This window comes from Chiloscyllium punctatum, chromosome 15 (assembly GCF_047496795.1).
Source record: "Chiloscyllium punctatum isolate Juve2018m chromosome 15, sChiPun1.3, whole genome shotgun sequence".
NCBI classification, from domain to species: Eukaryota; Metazoa; Chordata; class Chondrichthyes; order Orectolobiformes; family Hemiscylliidae; genus Chiloscyllium; species Chiloscyllium punctatum.
The window spans coordinates 42,381,689-42,398,704 of record NC_092753.1 but is presented as its reverse complement, the minus strand read 5'-3'; the positions used below and the strand labels follow the sequence as shown (position 1 = coordinate 42,398,704).

Genomic DNA, 17,016 nt, shown 5'->3' with positions numbered 1-17,016 from the left:
ATGTAAGGTGTGTGATTTATATATCACATTATTTGTTTTGAACTTGAATTTTTGAATTTGAACCACTGACATATGGGTTTACTGTGTGTCTGAAAGGATTTGATGATTAATTATAAGCATTTCTATAGTCATGGTGATGTCTTTTAAAATCAATCTGAAAGATATAATTTTGGAGGCTAAAGTGAACTTGTGAATGTTTAGAAGTGAACAACATAAACAGTATTGTGCATTAAGAATTCAGATAGAAGATTCTGGAATTTTTGTGGGGCTTAGGTGAAACACCCATAGCTCAGAAAGAAACTATGTCTTTTTTATTTTCAGTTTGGGTCGTTCTGTCGTATACCTGGATGAAGTTTGATCCTTAAAGCAATTGCTGAGAAAGGGACAATACAATTTAGAATAGTTAAAACGATATTACCTTAGTGTAGGAGTTTCGGTTAAAAGTTCCAGATCAGAAGTGTTTGGTTCTGGAGCTGACAAAGTCTCGGTTACATGACAAATTAAGACTGGGCTATCAGTTTCTCCCCATGGGGAATTAAAACCACAGATAAGTCAAGTCCTATATGAGATAAAGAAGGACATTCACTTTACTGTCAGAATACTGTAATGAAATACTGTTGGGATTAATAGGACTATATTTTTATCATGAACTTTGAAATATTTCAACATTTGCTAGATGGAGGTGATGGGCTCCTGGTATTGCCACAAGACTATTAACCCAGAGGTCCAGGCAATATTCTTGGGACCTAGGTTTGAATCATGCATGGGTGACAGTGAAATTTGAATTCACTAAGTCTCTGCAATTAAGAGTCTAATGATGACCATTATTGGAAAAAAAATGATTTTTAAATACCCTTTAAGGAAAGAAACAGCTGTCTTTACCTGGTCTGGCCTATACATGCCTCCAGATTCTTAAATGATGCCTGGGCAATTAGAGGTGGGCAATAAATGTTGGTCACTCAATAATTTTTTTTAAAAATGTACATAGATTAATATAGAAAAAATCAAACTATTTTTCATAATAAACATCTTTTATTGTTAAATCCAAACCTGCAGCATTGCATGCTTATATTTCAGTGAGAGATCACTTCATCAAAACCAAAACAAATGATCTATAAAGACAGGTTTCAGTCTGGGATCTGATTTGTCCAGAAATATATATTCCAAACTAAATTCAGAAATTGAACAAGTCATCATCCTTCCACAGTCACTTTGTGCATACCTTGTGGATGTTTTTCCCTGCACTAGTGATCCTTTACAGTACTACTCCACTTGGCTGCCCTACATTTTGGAGAAGCCTGCTCACTTTCAGTGGATGAGATGGTGCAAGTTTTGGACTCCTCTACCTTGGCATGGGAAACATTAGTGTGAGCTGGCTCATTGAATGATAATAGCAAGAGCACTGGTCGATCGACAGAAGTAGGAGGATGAATCCTGAAAGAGAACCATTTCATGCACCATGGAATCAATGCCACTCTCTTGGATCAATGCTTCAGCAATTCTAGAAATCTGCTTGAGAACAAATTGTTGGAGTGCTGGGACAAGCTCCTTTGCACAAAAGAATCCATAACCATGGTGCCAGCCATCTGTGTTTCCTACTAACCTTGTACTTTGCCAGTCTGTACTTCCAATGCAGCATCCAGACATTATCTGGCTTCTGTTTGTGCTGCAAAGGTTGCTGAGACATGAACCATCATGGATCTGAAAGTTGCTAAATGAACGAGTGCCAGACTTCTCAGAGTTTCTTGATAGTGACAATATGCTTTCTGGCACATCTGCAAATGTACACCAAACTGCTTCATGCATTTCTAACGGTCCTCTTCTGTTGGCCACCCGATTTACATTCTCATCTGAGTCTTCTTCAATCGATCTCATCGTGACCCCAACTTGCAGTGAGGTGTAACTAATTCTACCTTAGCCCCTGGCCCAGCTGCAGACTACTCTCACTACACAGTCCAGCTGCTAAGCTATCCACTAAAATGCACACAGTTTCAAAGTCTAAGATAGCCCAAGGAAATGAGAGCAAGTGATGGAGGATCTTCATCGTAACATTCTTCCTGCTGTTTTACCACTGCCTGGTCAGGTTGCAGTTCTTGAAAACCTGAAAGGAGAAAGGTATAAGGGTAGGGTTGTGGTGAAGAGAGTGGTGAGAAACCACATAGTATATGCTCACATCATTTACTCCTTGTGAACCAGAGGAGATTGTAAATTGTATGGAAGTGGGACATGACAACACAGTCATCTTCTGTGGCTTTTGTTTTACCACTGCCCAAGGTCTCATTCATGGTGTTACATTGATTTTGACCACCATTTTCTCCGCAGGGACAGGGACACGCAACTGTGCCTGTCTGTTGCCAGTTAGACCTAGTTGACTCTGGATGTGCTTTACTGTCCTGCAAGTGAAAGGGACTTGTGACAATGAGTGTAGCTCCATGAATTTGGGTGACTGAATTGGCATGTGTGAATTGTACCAAATGTGAGATGTCCATGCAAGGCTTGTAAAAGTCTCAGTGTGAGGAGACACATGAATGTCAGGTATAATTATGATTATTAGAGTTTATTGATACGTCTGTGACGTTAGTAGGGGTACTGTGCATCAAGCAGTGTGCCAGGCCAGTTGTGCAGTGGATGGGATGTGGCATTTGAAGATTTGCTGGTCTTGAATAGACTTGAGGTATTAAACGTTTTGAGATATTGCATCCAGATACTGAGGGATGAACTCCTAGCCATTGGTCTCCACAGCTAACTGACCACATTCCTTTTGAGAAGTTTGTCTGAAAAACCTTCTGAGGCCCTGAGATAGAAGACATCCCTCCTGTTCTCCATTTCCTGCACCAAAGTTTGCAGTATCAGAAAATCTTGAAGTCCACATTCTGCCATGTTGTACCATTCTTGTCTTTTCCAGGTCACTATCAGTTGTGGCATGATTTCCAGCATCTGCCAAAGCCTCAATGCATGACTCCTTTAATGCAGACTAGTTTGCACTTGTATGCATTTCTCATAGTTTTGCACATCCTTATCAGGCATACAGCCACATTTAAATAATTGGGCGACTTGACGTTGTGCATAGGATATAGGTTAAACCTGCACCATGATTCTAACCTCTGTTTTGGGGCTTCATTGAATTTTTGCATCTCTGAGTTGTAATCATTTGGTTACAGGTGACAGAATTGTAATGGTTATAAAAATAGACGATCACGTTTTGACTTCCATTACCTAGTTTTTATAACGTGGACTTCTCACAGACTGAAATGGTTCTTAAAACAAAGACAATTGACTTAAGATGGTCACAGTGATTACCTGAACACCAATTGAGCCAGCTCATAAAACCATCGATAAAGAAGACCTAAACCTAAACTGAAATGAAGCTATCCTCAACATGACTGAACTAATCACTTAAAAATATGTCTCCTGTGTGATTTGCATCTTTCTGGAATTTTACTCCAATACAATAAAAAAGTTACCAATAGAGTATCCAGCTTGAAAAGGAATAAAACCAGACACCGAATGCACAAATGAACTGTATTTCATGATTTGGTTACTGGGCAGGCCAGACAGGAGAAAGATGGATTCATAATAGCTGAACTGAAAGTCTTGCTTTCTCTTTCTCTCTATTTACATTCTCTCTTTACATCTCTCCCTCTCCTACTTGCTGTGTCTTTCAGTCTTACAAAAAGATAAAACAAATTGGAGAAACATCTATTCACTGAGAACTGAATGATACAACCTAATTTCACCACTGCGGAGGAGAAATGTAATCAATTAAATAACCATATCTTCAGGTTAAACTGAACACCTCAGAAGCTCTAAAGACTTTTTAAGGTACATATTCTTGATGCTCCTTTTTATAATAAACACCCGTCCCTCTATTAAACTTCATATCTGTGCACAATTTTAGTATTTTCAGGTTCATTAAGTAATTAACTTTTGTTTTCTTTCATTCAAGAAAAAACTGAGATGTGACTTTATGTTTTTGAACTGGCAAATAGATTTTCAGTGAAGTAAAATATAGGTACTTGCTGAAAAAAAGTACAAACCTTTGTTTTTGCTAACCAAGGAAGTTGAAAGGAGGGGCATCGATTCATTCCTCCTCACCAGGTTATAACATTGATCATTCCAATTTATTACTCTAAATCAACAGATACTTTTTCTTGTCTTAGTGAACTCCCACAATTTTGTTTAATCATCAAAGCTCAAACAGAAAAATGAATTCTGCCATTTGTTATACCTGCTTCTTTATGTTACAAATGACTAATTTTGTGTCTGATTTGTTGGCTTCTTAATAATCTAAGCTTACATAAATGACTGAATGCTTACAGCTGATTTTTATGAACACTTTGAATCTGCTGGCAGGATTTTTAATCCATATGACACCATTTCAATTTTGCACAAGAATTGGAGATCAGGGTAATATTGACCTATTGTACATTTGTTGTGCATTTCCCTAAAATACAATAGCCACAGCAATTTATAATGTTAGCTTCAAAGGAGCATTAATTCCTGAAGTGGTTAAGGGAAACACTGATTATATTGCAAACGTTTGGATTTTTTAAACCTCTAAGCATCCCCTTGTAGGTCATGTTTTTTTTTCTTTCACAGTTATGTATTAATGTAGGAGCAGCTGTGAATGCTGTCTCCCAGAATAATTGGCATGAAAACAATGAAGCTGTCTAATTCACTGGCCACAGTGAACACACAATAAGAGGCACAGCAAACAGAAGCACTGTTTTAAACCCACACAGAGGATCCAGTATTGTTGATCCTTTACCCCGATTAAACTATTTGCCATCTTGATATTTAACTGCCATATTAAATACGTATCACTGATATCTATTATCTGACTTACCGTACGAGGCTGAGGACAGGTATGTTCTATTTCCTCCATAGTCTTTGATGGAAGCTTACAACAGGAGGATTTTGGGATACCTTCTAGTGACTCAGCATCAAATTTAAGAACTGGCATGACCGAGGAAAAGCTGCTGTCTCCACAATCTAATTTCACCGATCACTTTGTTGTCCGTCAGTTCCTTTCTTCCCGTGCTGTTTCAATTTTAGTTCTCACACCCCCAGGGAAACGTGAACATTATTCTCTCATATAAGCTACAAGACAGGGCCTTCAGCTGTCGCTATAACAACCATTCAGTAGGTTTGTTACTACCTCACTAAGCACAATAATTTACATATTGTGCACTGGTTGGCTGTTTTCACCATGGGATGAGAGTAAATGCAAGGCGCATAATTCTGGTGCTGTGCTGGTGACAATGATGACTACAGCCTGGGCCAACAAGTTGACAAGGGTGGGGTGGGAGGGAGGGAGTCAAAATACAATTGCACAGAAGCCGACTTCAAATTCCTATACCAAATCAGAAAATTGAGAACAGCAAGTAAAGTGGAAATAACTAATAAGAGTGTCTTCCACGTGAGTGTCATGGTTGTCACAGTGGCTGAATCAAATGTTTGAAACTTTAATAGTAGTCGTAGCTGCAGGCAGCAGTTGTCTAACAATATTAGCTGATTTTATGAAAGAAAATAAACTGACTGGGCATTGTCTTGCAGGAGCGGCAAAGGTGTCGGCAGCAGGAATGACTCTTTCACTCAGAGACAGAACTGTGTGATCACACAGTGGCCAAATGAGCATGGTTGAGAAGTGAGACGAATTATGTGGCAGGGGCAAGAGGACATCATCGCTCCACCATCACCTCATGGGCTCAAAGGTCTGGGTGCTATATTTAAAGAGGAACTGGACAGATATTTGTTCCATACATGCTGAAAACCTAACTTGGGATTCAGACTGTCTCAGAGAAGTAGCCCCACAATTCAGCAACGTGGCATTGCAGGTTCACCTGCAGGCCACCTGGGAAAGGAAAGAGATCCTGTTTCCCAGGAAAGGCAGCATGCAACCCTCCTGACAAACAAGGCAGCCTTGACTCAGCTAGCTACATTGGGGCCCACACAATGAGCAGACATGAATGATCAACAACACTCCACAAGAATAACTGGCAGTCATAAGTGACACTCATGACAGCATTAGGTGGCAAAAGCATTCAGATGCCTAGGGGTGACAGACAGGAGGATAATAAGCAGACCTCAACAGCATAAGGAAATGTGTGGCAGCCACTTTACAGCTGTGAATGTTCAATCAGTTGGAGGATAGTGTTTTTGGTAAGCATTTACTGGGGAGAGCTCATTAGCACGCATGCCCAAACTACTCACGCAACATCGGGGTGATGATCAATCCTTATGTATGTTTACAAGAGAAAGTCAGTCCCAGTAAACGGGACCACAGTATGATTTGACATTTGAAACCTCACTGCTTGGAAGAATGAGTCCACCAAACTTGCTGGGGAGGACTAGCATCAATTGTGTCTGGTTTGGGAGACTGGAGTCTCACAGCAATCTCATGAGAATGGCGTCAGACTGTTGTTGAAAACTATATGTACAAGACTATGGTCAAAAACATTGTTTAGAGAAGGGAATGTGCAATGAAGGTCCTCACAGTAAGTCCAAAACTAAAAACAATAAATAAAACCTATTAAAATAGGAAATGAATGTACGAGTTGTACTAGTGATTCATTTTCAGGTATACAAGACAAGTCAGAGCAGTCCATGTCATTTCCAAGTTTTACTGTGTTTTATTTTAATCTGGGAGGAGTCAGCCTTCCCACAGCTCTAACTCCACACCAGCTTTGTAGATGATATCTCAGGATTCCCCCAGAATTCCCCATTCCACCATTCAGTAAGTGCATATACATTCATCTTAGTGAGCACACGTTCGAAATTAAGCTGTCTCTTAATCTGATGAGCACATCACAGTCATGGGCTCATAGCTGATGGATGTTATGACAACTCAAGGTCTCTGACACTCAGAAGACTGCTGGAATCCAGCCCCATACTGAGCCCCAAGCCTCTGACAGAGATATCAAAGGCCATTTGCAGACCAGAGCAAAAAGCAGAAGACAGCATTCAGTTTCTGCCTTCCAGCATTATTTCAGAGAGCGATTAGATTCTGTACAGTGTGGAAACAGAGCCTTCAGTCCACACCAACCCTCCAAATAGGGTCAGACCGAGACCCAGTTCCCTACTTACTTCTAATGCACCTATCACTATGGGCAATTTACCTGAATTGCACATCTTTGGACTGTGGGAGGAAATCGGAGCACTCGGAGGAAGCCCACAGACACAGGGAGAACGTGCAAACTCCATGCAGACAGTTGCCCGAGGCTGGAATTGAACGCAGGTCCCTGGCACTGTGAGACAGCAGTGCTGACCACTGAGCCAATGGAACAGCCAATCCTGTTCCAATGCATTTTCTGTCCTTATACTTCTCAATGTGAGAGGTTGCAGGTTTGGAATGTGCTGTTGATGGAGCGTTGGTGAGTTATTGCAATGAATTTTGCAGTTGGTGTGAGGGAGTGAATGCTGAAGGTGATATATGGGATGCTATTCAAGAGGACTGATTTATCCTTGGTGGTATGGAGCTCCTTCAGTTTGATGGAGCTACATGCTTCCAGGCAAGTGAAGGCTGTTACCTAAGACTCTTAACTTGTGTCTGTAGCTGATGGACAATCTTTGGGGTTCACTTAATCTTTAGAATTGGCTTACACGCTACAGAATTCAAAACTTGCTGGTGGGCATAGGGAATGCTTGATGATGAGATAAATTGAGGTTTTGGTTAAGAGAAAGAAGGAGGCATATGTCAGGTATAGACAGGAGAGATCAAGAGTATAAAGGTAGGAGGAGAAGACTTAGGAAGAAAATCAGGAGGGTAAAAAAGGGAGATGAGATAGCTTTGGCAGATAGGGTTAAGGAGAATCCAAAGGGTCTTATAAATACATTAAGGTGAAAAGGGTATCCACGGAGAGTGTAGGACCCCTCAAAGATCAGCAAGGCAGCCATTGTGTGGAGCCGCTGGAGATGAGGAAGATACTAAATGAGTATTTTGCATCAGTGTTTACTGTACAGAAGGTGTAGAATGGAAGATATAGAATGTGAGGAACTAGGTGGTGACATCTTGAAAAATGTCCATATTACAGAGAAGGATGTGCTGGATGTCTTGAAACGCATCGAAGTGGATAAACCCCCAGCACCTGATCAGGTGTACCCTAAAACCCTGTAGGAAGTGATTGCTGGGAGCTTTGCTGAAATATTTGTATCATCAATAGTCACAGCTGAGGTGCCCGAAGACTGGAGGTTGGCTAATGTGGTGCCACTGTTTAAGAAAGGTTATAAGGACAAACCAGGGAACTATAGACCAGTGAGCCTGATGTTGTTGGAGGAAATCCTGAGGGACAGGATGTACATGTATTTAGAAAGGCAAGGACTGATTAGGAATAATCAACCTGGCTTTATGCGTGGGAAATCATATCTCACAAACTTGATTGAATTTTTTGAAGAATGAACAAAGAAGATCAATGAGGGCAGAACAGTCAACTTGATCTATATGTACTTCAGTAAGGTGTTCGACAAGGTTCCCCTTGAGAGACTTGTTAGCAAGGTTGAATCTCATGGAATACAGGAAGATCTGGCCATTTGGATATGGAACTGGCTCGCAGATAGAAGACAGAGGGTGGTGGTGGAGGATTACTTTTCAGTCAGAAGGCCTGTGATCAGTGGAGTGCCACAGGGATCAGTGCTGGGTCCAGTGTTTTTTGACATTTATATACGTTATTGGATGTGAACATAGGAGGTATAGTTAGTAAATTTGCAGATGACACAAAACTGGAGGTGTAGTGGACAGCGAAAAAGGTTACCTCAGATTACAACAGGATCTTGATCAGATGGACCAATGGGCTGAGAAGTGGCAGATGGAGTTTGCATTAGATAAATGCAAGGTGCTGCATTTTGGGAAAACAAATCAGACCAGGACATGTACACTTGATGGTAAAGTCCTTGGAGTGTTGCTGAGCAAAGAGACCTTGGAGTGCACGTTCATAGCTCCTTGTAAGTAGAGTCGCAGGTAGATAGGACAGTGAAGAAGGTGTTTGGTATGCTTTCCTTTATTGGTCAGAGTATTGAGTATTGGAGTTGGGAGGTCATGTTGCAGTTGTACAATACATTGGTTGGGCCACTGTTGGAATATTGCGTGCAATTGTGGTCACCTTCCTATCCGAAAGATGTTGTGATACCTGAAAGGGCTTAGAAAAAATTTACAACGATGTTGCCAGGGTTGGAGGATTTGAGCTATAGGCCGACACTGAATAGGTCGGGACTGTTTTCTCTGGAAGGTCGGAGACTGAGGGGTGATCTTATAGAGGTTTATAAAATTGAGGGGCATGGATAGAATAAATAGACAAAGTCTTTTCCTTGGGTGGGCAAGTCCGGAATGAGAGGGCATAGGTTTAGAGTGAGAGGGGAAAAATATAAAAGGGACATAATGGGCAACATTTTCACACAAAAGATGGTGTACGTATGGAATGAGCTGTCAAAGGAAGTGGTGTAGGCATTTAAAAGGCATCTGGGTGGGTATATGAATAAGAGGGATTTAGAGGTATATGGGCCAAGTGCTGGCAAATGGGACTAGATTAGATTAGGATATTTGGTCGGCATGGACGAGTTGGACCGAAGGGCCTGTTTCCGTGCTGTACATCTCTATGACTCTCTGACCTGCTCTTGTGCTCAACAGTGGGCAGGATAGTTTAGTTTCTCAGCAAGTGACTCCCAGGAAATTGATAATGGGAGACCTCAGTGATGATAATGGTAATGCCACTGAATTTTTCTTGTGGAAGATGATCATTACCTGGCAATTGTGCAGAACAATATTTACTTGTCAATTGTCAGTCTAAGCCTGGCTATTGTCCAGGTCAGGCTGCTTATGGACACAGGCTGCTTCAGTATCTGAGGAGTCTCAAATTGTGATTGGCTAATTAACATCTATGCTTCTGATTTTATGATGATGGGAAGATCAGAAACTCAGTCCAGTTGAACACAGTGTGGTTACCAAATAAGTGCCCAAGCCTGCACTTTATCACTCTAGCCATTGTTGTTGTGCTGCAATGACTAGGTAAGTGAAGGATGAGACACTTTGACTTCCTTCCTGGAGCTCCTCCACTAAAGGACTCAGGCAGGTGTCATCAATCTGGGATCAGAACATCATCAAGGCACTGTGGAGAATTCATCCAAAGAAACATCAGTGGTTCCCAACCTCTCCAACTCTGCTCTGTCAGTGACCCCATCCCATCCAGTAAGTCAGGCAGAAGTGGGTGTAACTCCAACAATGCAGGAGATCCTTAGCAGGTTGGAGCCCTATAGGCCTGAGACCATCAGAAAATGGTCACCAGGTATCTCAGGGAACAAAGCATAGCAGGCAGCAGGTTGCCTCCACATCAGTTGTGCATCTTGGAGCTACACTTAGGTATAGTTGTAGGGAAAGAAAGATTATGAATTTGTAAAGACACAAATGTGTCGCAGATGATTAAACATTGTACAGAAGAAAAAAAATTGTAAGTACGTGTTTAGTTCCACTTAAAGTACACCAGTTGTATATAATGGTTATATGCGTTCAATGCACAATAATGGCTACAATATTTCTGGACTCTCATTCCAGAAAGTATTTAGGCTTAAGCTATCTAGACTCATCTCTAGTTGTCCTACTGTCTGCTTGATTGTTGTCTTTCTTGAGACATATGACCTGATACCTCTCCAAGGAGCACCTTTTGGGAACCACACTGGTGTTATTAGCTAGATCTTCTGTGAGTATCCTCTGTCATGAATGAACCATGATTGTAGTTGATGAGGTGGAGCAAATATTTGTGGAAATAATTCACACATACCTGAGAATATTTACTTTGTGACCACAGACCAACTGCAGGTCCAGACAGCGAAAAACTTTTCCATTAATGAAAGCTGTTGGTTGAGCTCATGGAAATCTATGTGTACTGACAATTAGCCCTTGTACTTGCAGCAAATTTGCAATAGCAGCAAATCTCACAGATCTGGCAGAATCCCCAGCTTCTGCCCTGCTCTCCCAATCACTGAACTGATATGACTTGTCCAGCTCTTTCTCCAGTCAATGATAACCCGCAGGATATTGCAAGTGGGGATTCAGGACTCACTGTATGTCAAAGGAAATGGTTGGATTCTCTCTCATTGGAGGTGAGTTGTCTGACAGTTTTGTGTTGAAAATTTATTAGCTCAAGCCTGAATGTTGTCCAGATCTGTTTGCGTTTGAGTAAGAACTGCTTCAGCATCTGAGGAGTGGTAAAAACTGCTGAATCATTAGTGATTCGGACACTACCCTGAGGAACTGCTGCAGTGATGACCTCGAACCGAGGTGATATAACCTCCAACAAGCATGTCAGGTATGACTCCAACCAGCAAAGAGTTTTCCCCTGGAAATCACTGACTTCAATTTTGCTGGGACTATTTGAAGCTATTCTCAGTCAAGTACAGTAACCTTAATTTTCCCTCTTGGTTATGGCTCTTTTGTCCATATTTATACCAATGGATCAAGAGCTGAGCTTGTCAGTAGAATCCAAACTGAGCATCTGTGAGCAAGTTACAGTTAGTAAATGCCAATTGGTAACATCTTCCAATACTTTATTGATGATCAAAGGAGACAGATGCAGTGGTAATTGGCCAGTTGAATTTGTCTTGCCTTTTATGTAAATGACAAACCTCAACAATTTTCCACATTGTTGGTTAGATACTAGTGTTATCACTGCACTAGAACAACTTTGCTATGGATACAGATAGTTCAGGAATACAGGTCTTCAGTCTTATTGCTGGAATATTGTCAGGATCCACAGTGTTTGCAATTCGTAGTGCCTCTGGCCCTTAATAACCTGTGAAGTGAATTAAACTGGTTGTAGACTATCAACTGTGATGCTGATGACCCAAAGAGGAGGCAGAGATAGATCTTTCACCCAGCACTTCTCGTTGAAAGTGTATGCAAATACTTCAACCTTGTCTTTTCCACTGATGTGCTGGCCTTTCCCAGTGTTGCAGATATATACACTTTTTAAACCACCTCCTCTTGTGAGTTGTTCAATTGTTCAACAACATTCATGACTGGATGTGGCAGGAATGCAGGGCTTAGATCTGATCCAGTGTACTTGGGGTCATTTAATCCTGTCGATTTGATGCTGTTTCCACTATTTGGCACACTAGTTCTGTGTTCTGCCTTCACCAGGTTGGCACTGTTTTTAGGTACACCTGATGCTGCTCCTGGAATACCCTCTTGCACTCTTCATTGAACCAGATTTGATCTCCTGGCCTGGTGGTAATTTTTAGAGGAGGAAAATGACTGACCATGAGGCTACAGATTGTGGTTGAATACAGTTCTCCTGCTGATGATACCTAACAATGCATCATAGATGGCCAGTGTTTAAGTGCGAGATCTGTTCAAAATCTATCCCATTCATTACAGTGGTATTGTTAAATGACATGACAGAGAGCATACTTAGTGTGGATGTGATACTTTGGCACTTCAAAGATTGTTTAGTGGGCACTGTTACTAGCATGGACAGAGGCATTTAAGGCAGGCAGATTAATGAGAATGAGATCAAGTATGTTTTTCCCTCTTGTTAATTCCCTCATTCCCTTTTGATTGACACAGATCCAGTCTAGCAGCCATGTCCTTCAGGACTCAACCAGCTCAATCAGTAGTGGTACTGCTGAGCCATTTTTATTATTGGACATTTAAATTTCTCATCCATTCTGTGCCTTTGCCATCCACCATCTGTCATTCGATATGGAAGAACAGTGATTCATCACTTGGGACGGCGGGGTGGGGGGAGGGGGAGGTGCACGATATTGGGTGTACATGGTAATCAACAAGAGATCCCCTTCGCTCATGTTTAATCTGAGTTGACCTGGGGTATGGATCAATGATGAGGATTCCCAGGGCAACACCATCCTGATTATATACCACTGTGGGACAGGTCATACCTGGGGATAGTGATGGTGGTTTTTGGGAGATTGACTCTGTGTGAATGTCTACGTCAGGCTTTGCTTCAGTAGTCTGTGGGATAGCTCTACCAATTTTGGCATAATTCCCAGATGTTGGTAAGGGAGAATGAAGAGTTGGAAGGGCTGTGTTTGCCATTGTCATTTCGATGCCTTAATCAATACAAAGTGATCTGTGTAATTTCATTGCTTTGTTCAGACTGTAGTGATCAGATACAACTAAGTGGCTTGTCAGACTATTTCAGCATTGATTGCATTGCTGTGAATCCAGAGTCACATGTAGGCCAATCAACAATGGTTTCACAGCATCATTAAATCACATTTCTTTTTTAAAAACCTCAGGCTTTTATAAGTTGCATTCAAATTCCATCATCGACAATGATGGGATTCAAACCCATGTCACCAAAGCATTACTCTGAGGCTTTGGATTTTAATCCAGTGACATTACCACTCTATCACCTACTTCCCCTAATATGTGATGAAGAGAACTCCAGAAGGTGGAGGCTACTAAAGATTAGCCATTTGACACTTTAAGCTGAGGACATTTGCAAATACGTTAGTCATGTCTTTTGCAGCCATGAATTAGATTCAGCCATTGTTGAGAATGGGCATGCTGATTTATGGAGTCTTTATTGGCAATTGTGCACTTTAATCAACTGGCTTGATGATAATTGAGAATATGCTTTTCATGTGGTTTTAAATTATGGCAGAATATAATTCTGCTGTAGCTGACTACTGCACAGGTACACAGTTTTGAACTGCAAGTCCTGATCTTAATCTATTAGATTTATTATTGAGGGAGACAGACAGATGTTCCTCTGGCGGTAGTTGTAACTCCAGAATGGTATGTTGCAACCCTGGTGCCAAGATTAAGGAGGTCACAGAGCAATTGCAGACTATTCTACTGGTGGTGGGTGATTGTGGTCCACACTGGTAAACTTAATTATAAAGTTTCATGATCTGGTAACTCTGTATTATCTGAAAACTACTTATATGCACACAGAAGACAATTTCCAATACGCATACCACTGCTTGTTTGAGTTGATGAATAGAAAATATACAGTAATGGCCCAGGATGGCTCTTACTTCAATATTTCCTCACCTCCTTTCAAAGATGCTCAATATCATCCCAGAGCAGCAAGATTGAAATCAGCGATTCAAAAATACAAGTGAGTGAACTTATATTTTGTCACTTGTGTATTGCCAAGCAAAACTGCTCTGTAAATAATATATTGCATAAGCATTCACTCGAAAAGGTCACTGAGCTGTAATTCTAACTGTTTCTCTCCCCACAGATGCTGCCTGATCTTAATGTTTCCTGCATTTTCTCTTTCTAAATTTGATCATATTGAATATCTGGGCCATTACCTAACATGTCATGGAAATCGTCTACATTTTTTTACCATCAATTTGTTTCTGTCCTCATTTTTTAATAACTGATACATCAAACTATGGCACTGTTCTAAATCTGGAAGCTACTAAATGGAGAATTATTTGAAGGTTTCTGATAATTCAATAAGAGAATGAACAGCCTGATAGTTTCATTTAAACACAGTTTGATATGTGATTACTCATTTGCAGAAGTTAAGTTTTTGAAATAGTGTATTAAGTTAATTTTGTGAAAATGTTGTATGAAGCTTAAAATTGCAACATTTCAGATCAAATTTGCAAATTGAGAAAATAATTGACAGGTCAGCATTTGCAAGGTAAATATTTTAGTTAAGAATTGAAATTGTCTGACCAAGCTGTAATGTGCAAGTAGGATCATACTTCGTCTGCGCAGAGTTGAAGTAGACTATGTTGATATTGTCTAAAAGCAATCACTGCATGTTAGGCGATATTAAGAAAGCACATGCATGAAGCAATTTGTTAATATTTTGCAAGCAAACATTGGTTCAGGGGCCACATGATCGGAAAGCAAGCAGACTCTTCATTACCTGAAAGACCATTCTTGGCCATTTTCCCTCCATTATCAGTATTTTCTTTTCATTAATAACCAAATTCTTGCTGAGAATCTGCAGCAGTGGAGCAGTGGTAATGTGAAGGAAATTGCAAGCTCATATGAGTTTAGATAGAGAGTCTCAGTTGGCTATTTGGCCAAGGAGTGAATCAGAAAAAATCCTGATCCTGTTCTCACTCAAAGTTGTTATGAAGTCATTTTTTTAAAGTTACATTTTCTAATTTTTCTTTTCCTAACTGAGATTAAATGCAATGACCAATTTTGAAGCAATAACTGCCATAGAAATGGACTAATGGAATCTCTCTGGAGTATACAAGTAAGTAGAGTACTTCAAGGGCTTTATCAAGCAGGAGAAGAGGTTAAAACAATGCTGCACTGAGGATGTCTCTCTCTTTCTTTGGAAATGGTATGTCTAGCTTTGCAAAAGCAATCATCCCGCACCATGATATTTTAAAATATAGAAATCTGCTTTATACAACTGCATGCAGGAGAACAGCTGGAATAATGGCCATGAAATTGAACTCACTGCATCGAGGCAAACCAAGGGACATCTAACCTTATATTCCTTTGTTTAAACTTTCAAGAACTAAAAGAATCCTTGCAACTGACCCCCTTACCCTGCCAATTGTATTTATGTGTGTACTGGCCCAGACAAATGTGTGTGGCAAATGTGTGTGGCTGTATGGATGATGTCGCATTACTTAGCCTGGGAAAAATGGTTTCAATGAATTTGTCTTGTTTGTTGTTTAATCTATGAGGAAACCTGTCTGAGTAAATTTTTCACAGCTTTACAATGTAAATTGTGGGATATTTATAAAATTTGGCAAAGTATACCTTCTCTAATTTCTAACGCAAAAGTCTGCTACAATCAAATGAAGAATAGGAGAATTAGGTGAGTTGTTTCTGTTCACACCTGGTCGCGACAAGGACCATATAAACACATTTTTCAGCAGTGGGAAACCTCTTTGAAATTGCTGAGAAATCCAGAAGTGTTAAAGCGAGTTGAAGCATACCAGTTGTTCACATGTTAATAATACAGGTAAAAGGTTGAAGAACTGCTACATTGAGCAAGACATTAATATGTTTGATATATTTTTGTCACTTTTTTCCCCTAAATATTAAACACAACAGTCCATTTCACCAAAGATCTGTATTAATGATGGAACGCTTGTTTGTAAGTTTGCATTTGTTAATGGTAAGACAAAGAAAGATATTGTAAAACTTAAAATTTTCTGGATTGTCCCGATTCCATGTTGAGGGTTGAGAGAAACTTTGTATGGAAGATTAAATGAGTTGGATATACTGTATGATGGAATAAGTTGTGTATGGTCCACAACTATGAAGTTTATATGTTTTTATTTAGGATTGTATCTTTAATGCATGGCAAAATGAAGGGGGTCATGTGATCTATTCTGAAATCTGCCTTACAACAAGCCTGGCTGTTAAAGGTCTTTCACTACAAAGAAGGCGTAAGATGTTCACGTTTGGAGAAAAAGTCAACAACATCTGTGTTTACAGTGATTAAATCCAAAGTTCAAGGAAGATGTTAAGAACATCAGCGTCACAAACAGTTATGGTTTAAGCCACTCATCAACTTTCAAGATAAATAAGACTTGTGGTGTCAAGAATAGATAATCAATATTTCTACCTGCTTGCAAGACACATATAATTCACATTCCCTTGGAGACAGGCTTTGAGAGGGGAAAGATTTCCAAAATATCTCTGAAACTCAGTCAAAATTCTGCTAGGATTTGGAACAGAGGAAGCAGCTAGAAGCTGACAGTCCCTCTGGGTGACTATCCGGGAATGCAGGTGGGAACGTACCCTTCAACTGAAAAGTCCAAATTCTTGGGGACTTGAAATGAGCTGGAAGATTTACCGAGCTTGTACGAGAAGGAGAATTGACAGGTGGCACAGTAACTCAATGGCACAGTGCCAGGAACCTGGATTCAATTCCACCCTTGAGCGACTTTCTATGGAGTTTGCATGTTCTCTCTGTCTTTGCATAGGTCTCAATAATCCAAAGATGTGCGGGTTAGGGGCTAAAATTGCTGATAGTGTCCACGGATGCTTGGGCTTAGGTGCATTAGTGATGGGGAAAATGCAGGGTTACAGGGATAGGTAGGGAGAAGGTGAATCTGAGGGTCAGAGGG

The 17,016-nt window shown here is 40.5% G+C and overlaps 1 protein-coding gene across 1 annotated transcript in view; it reads right to left on the bottom strand.

Moving 5' to 3' along the window:
* Positions 1-5,226, bottom strand: part of pcyt1ba (phosphate cytidylyltransferase 1B, choline a) — a 75,197-nt gene extending 69,971 nt beyond the window's left edge. Inside the window, exon 1 of the mRNA XM_072585035.1 lies at positions 4,847-5,226. Within this exon, the coding sequence (XP_072441136.1) occupies positions 4,847-4,963 (117 nt within the window). The 5' untranslated portion in view covers positions 4,964-5,226. The remainder of the gene's footprint in view (positions 1-4,846) is intronic.
* Between the last annotated feature and the right edge of the window lie 11,790 nt (positions 5,227-17,016).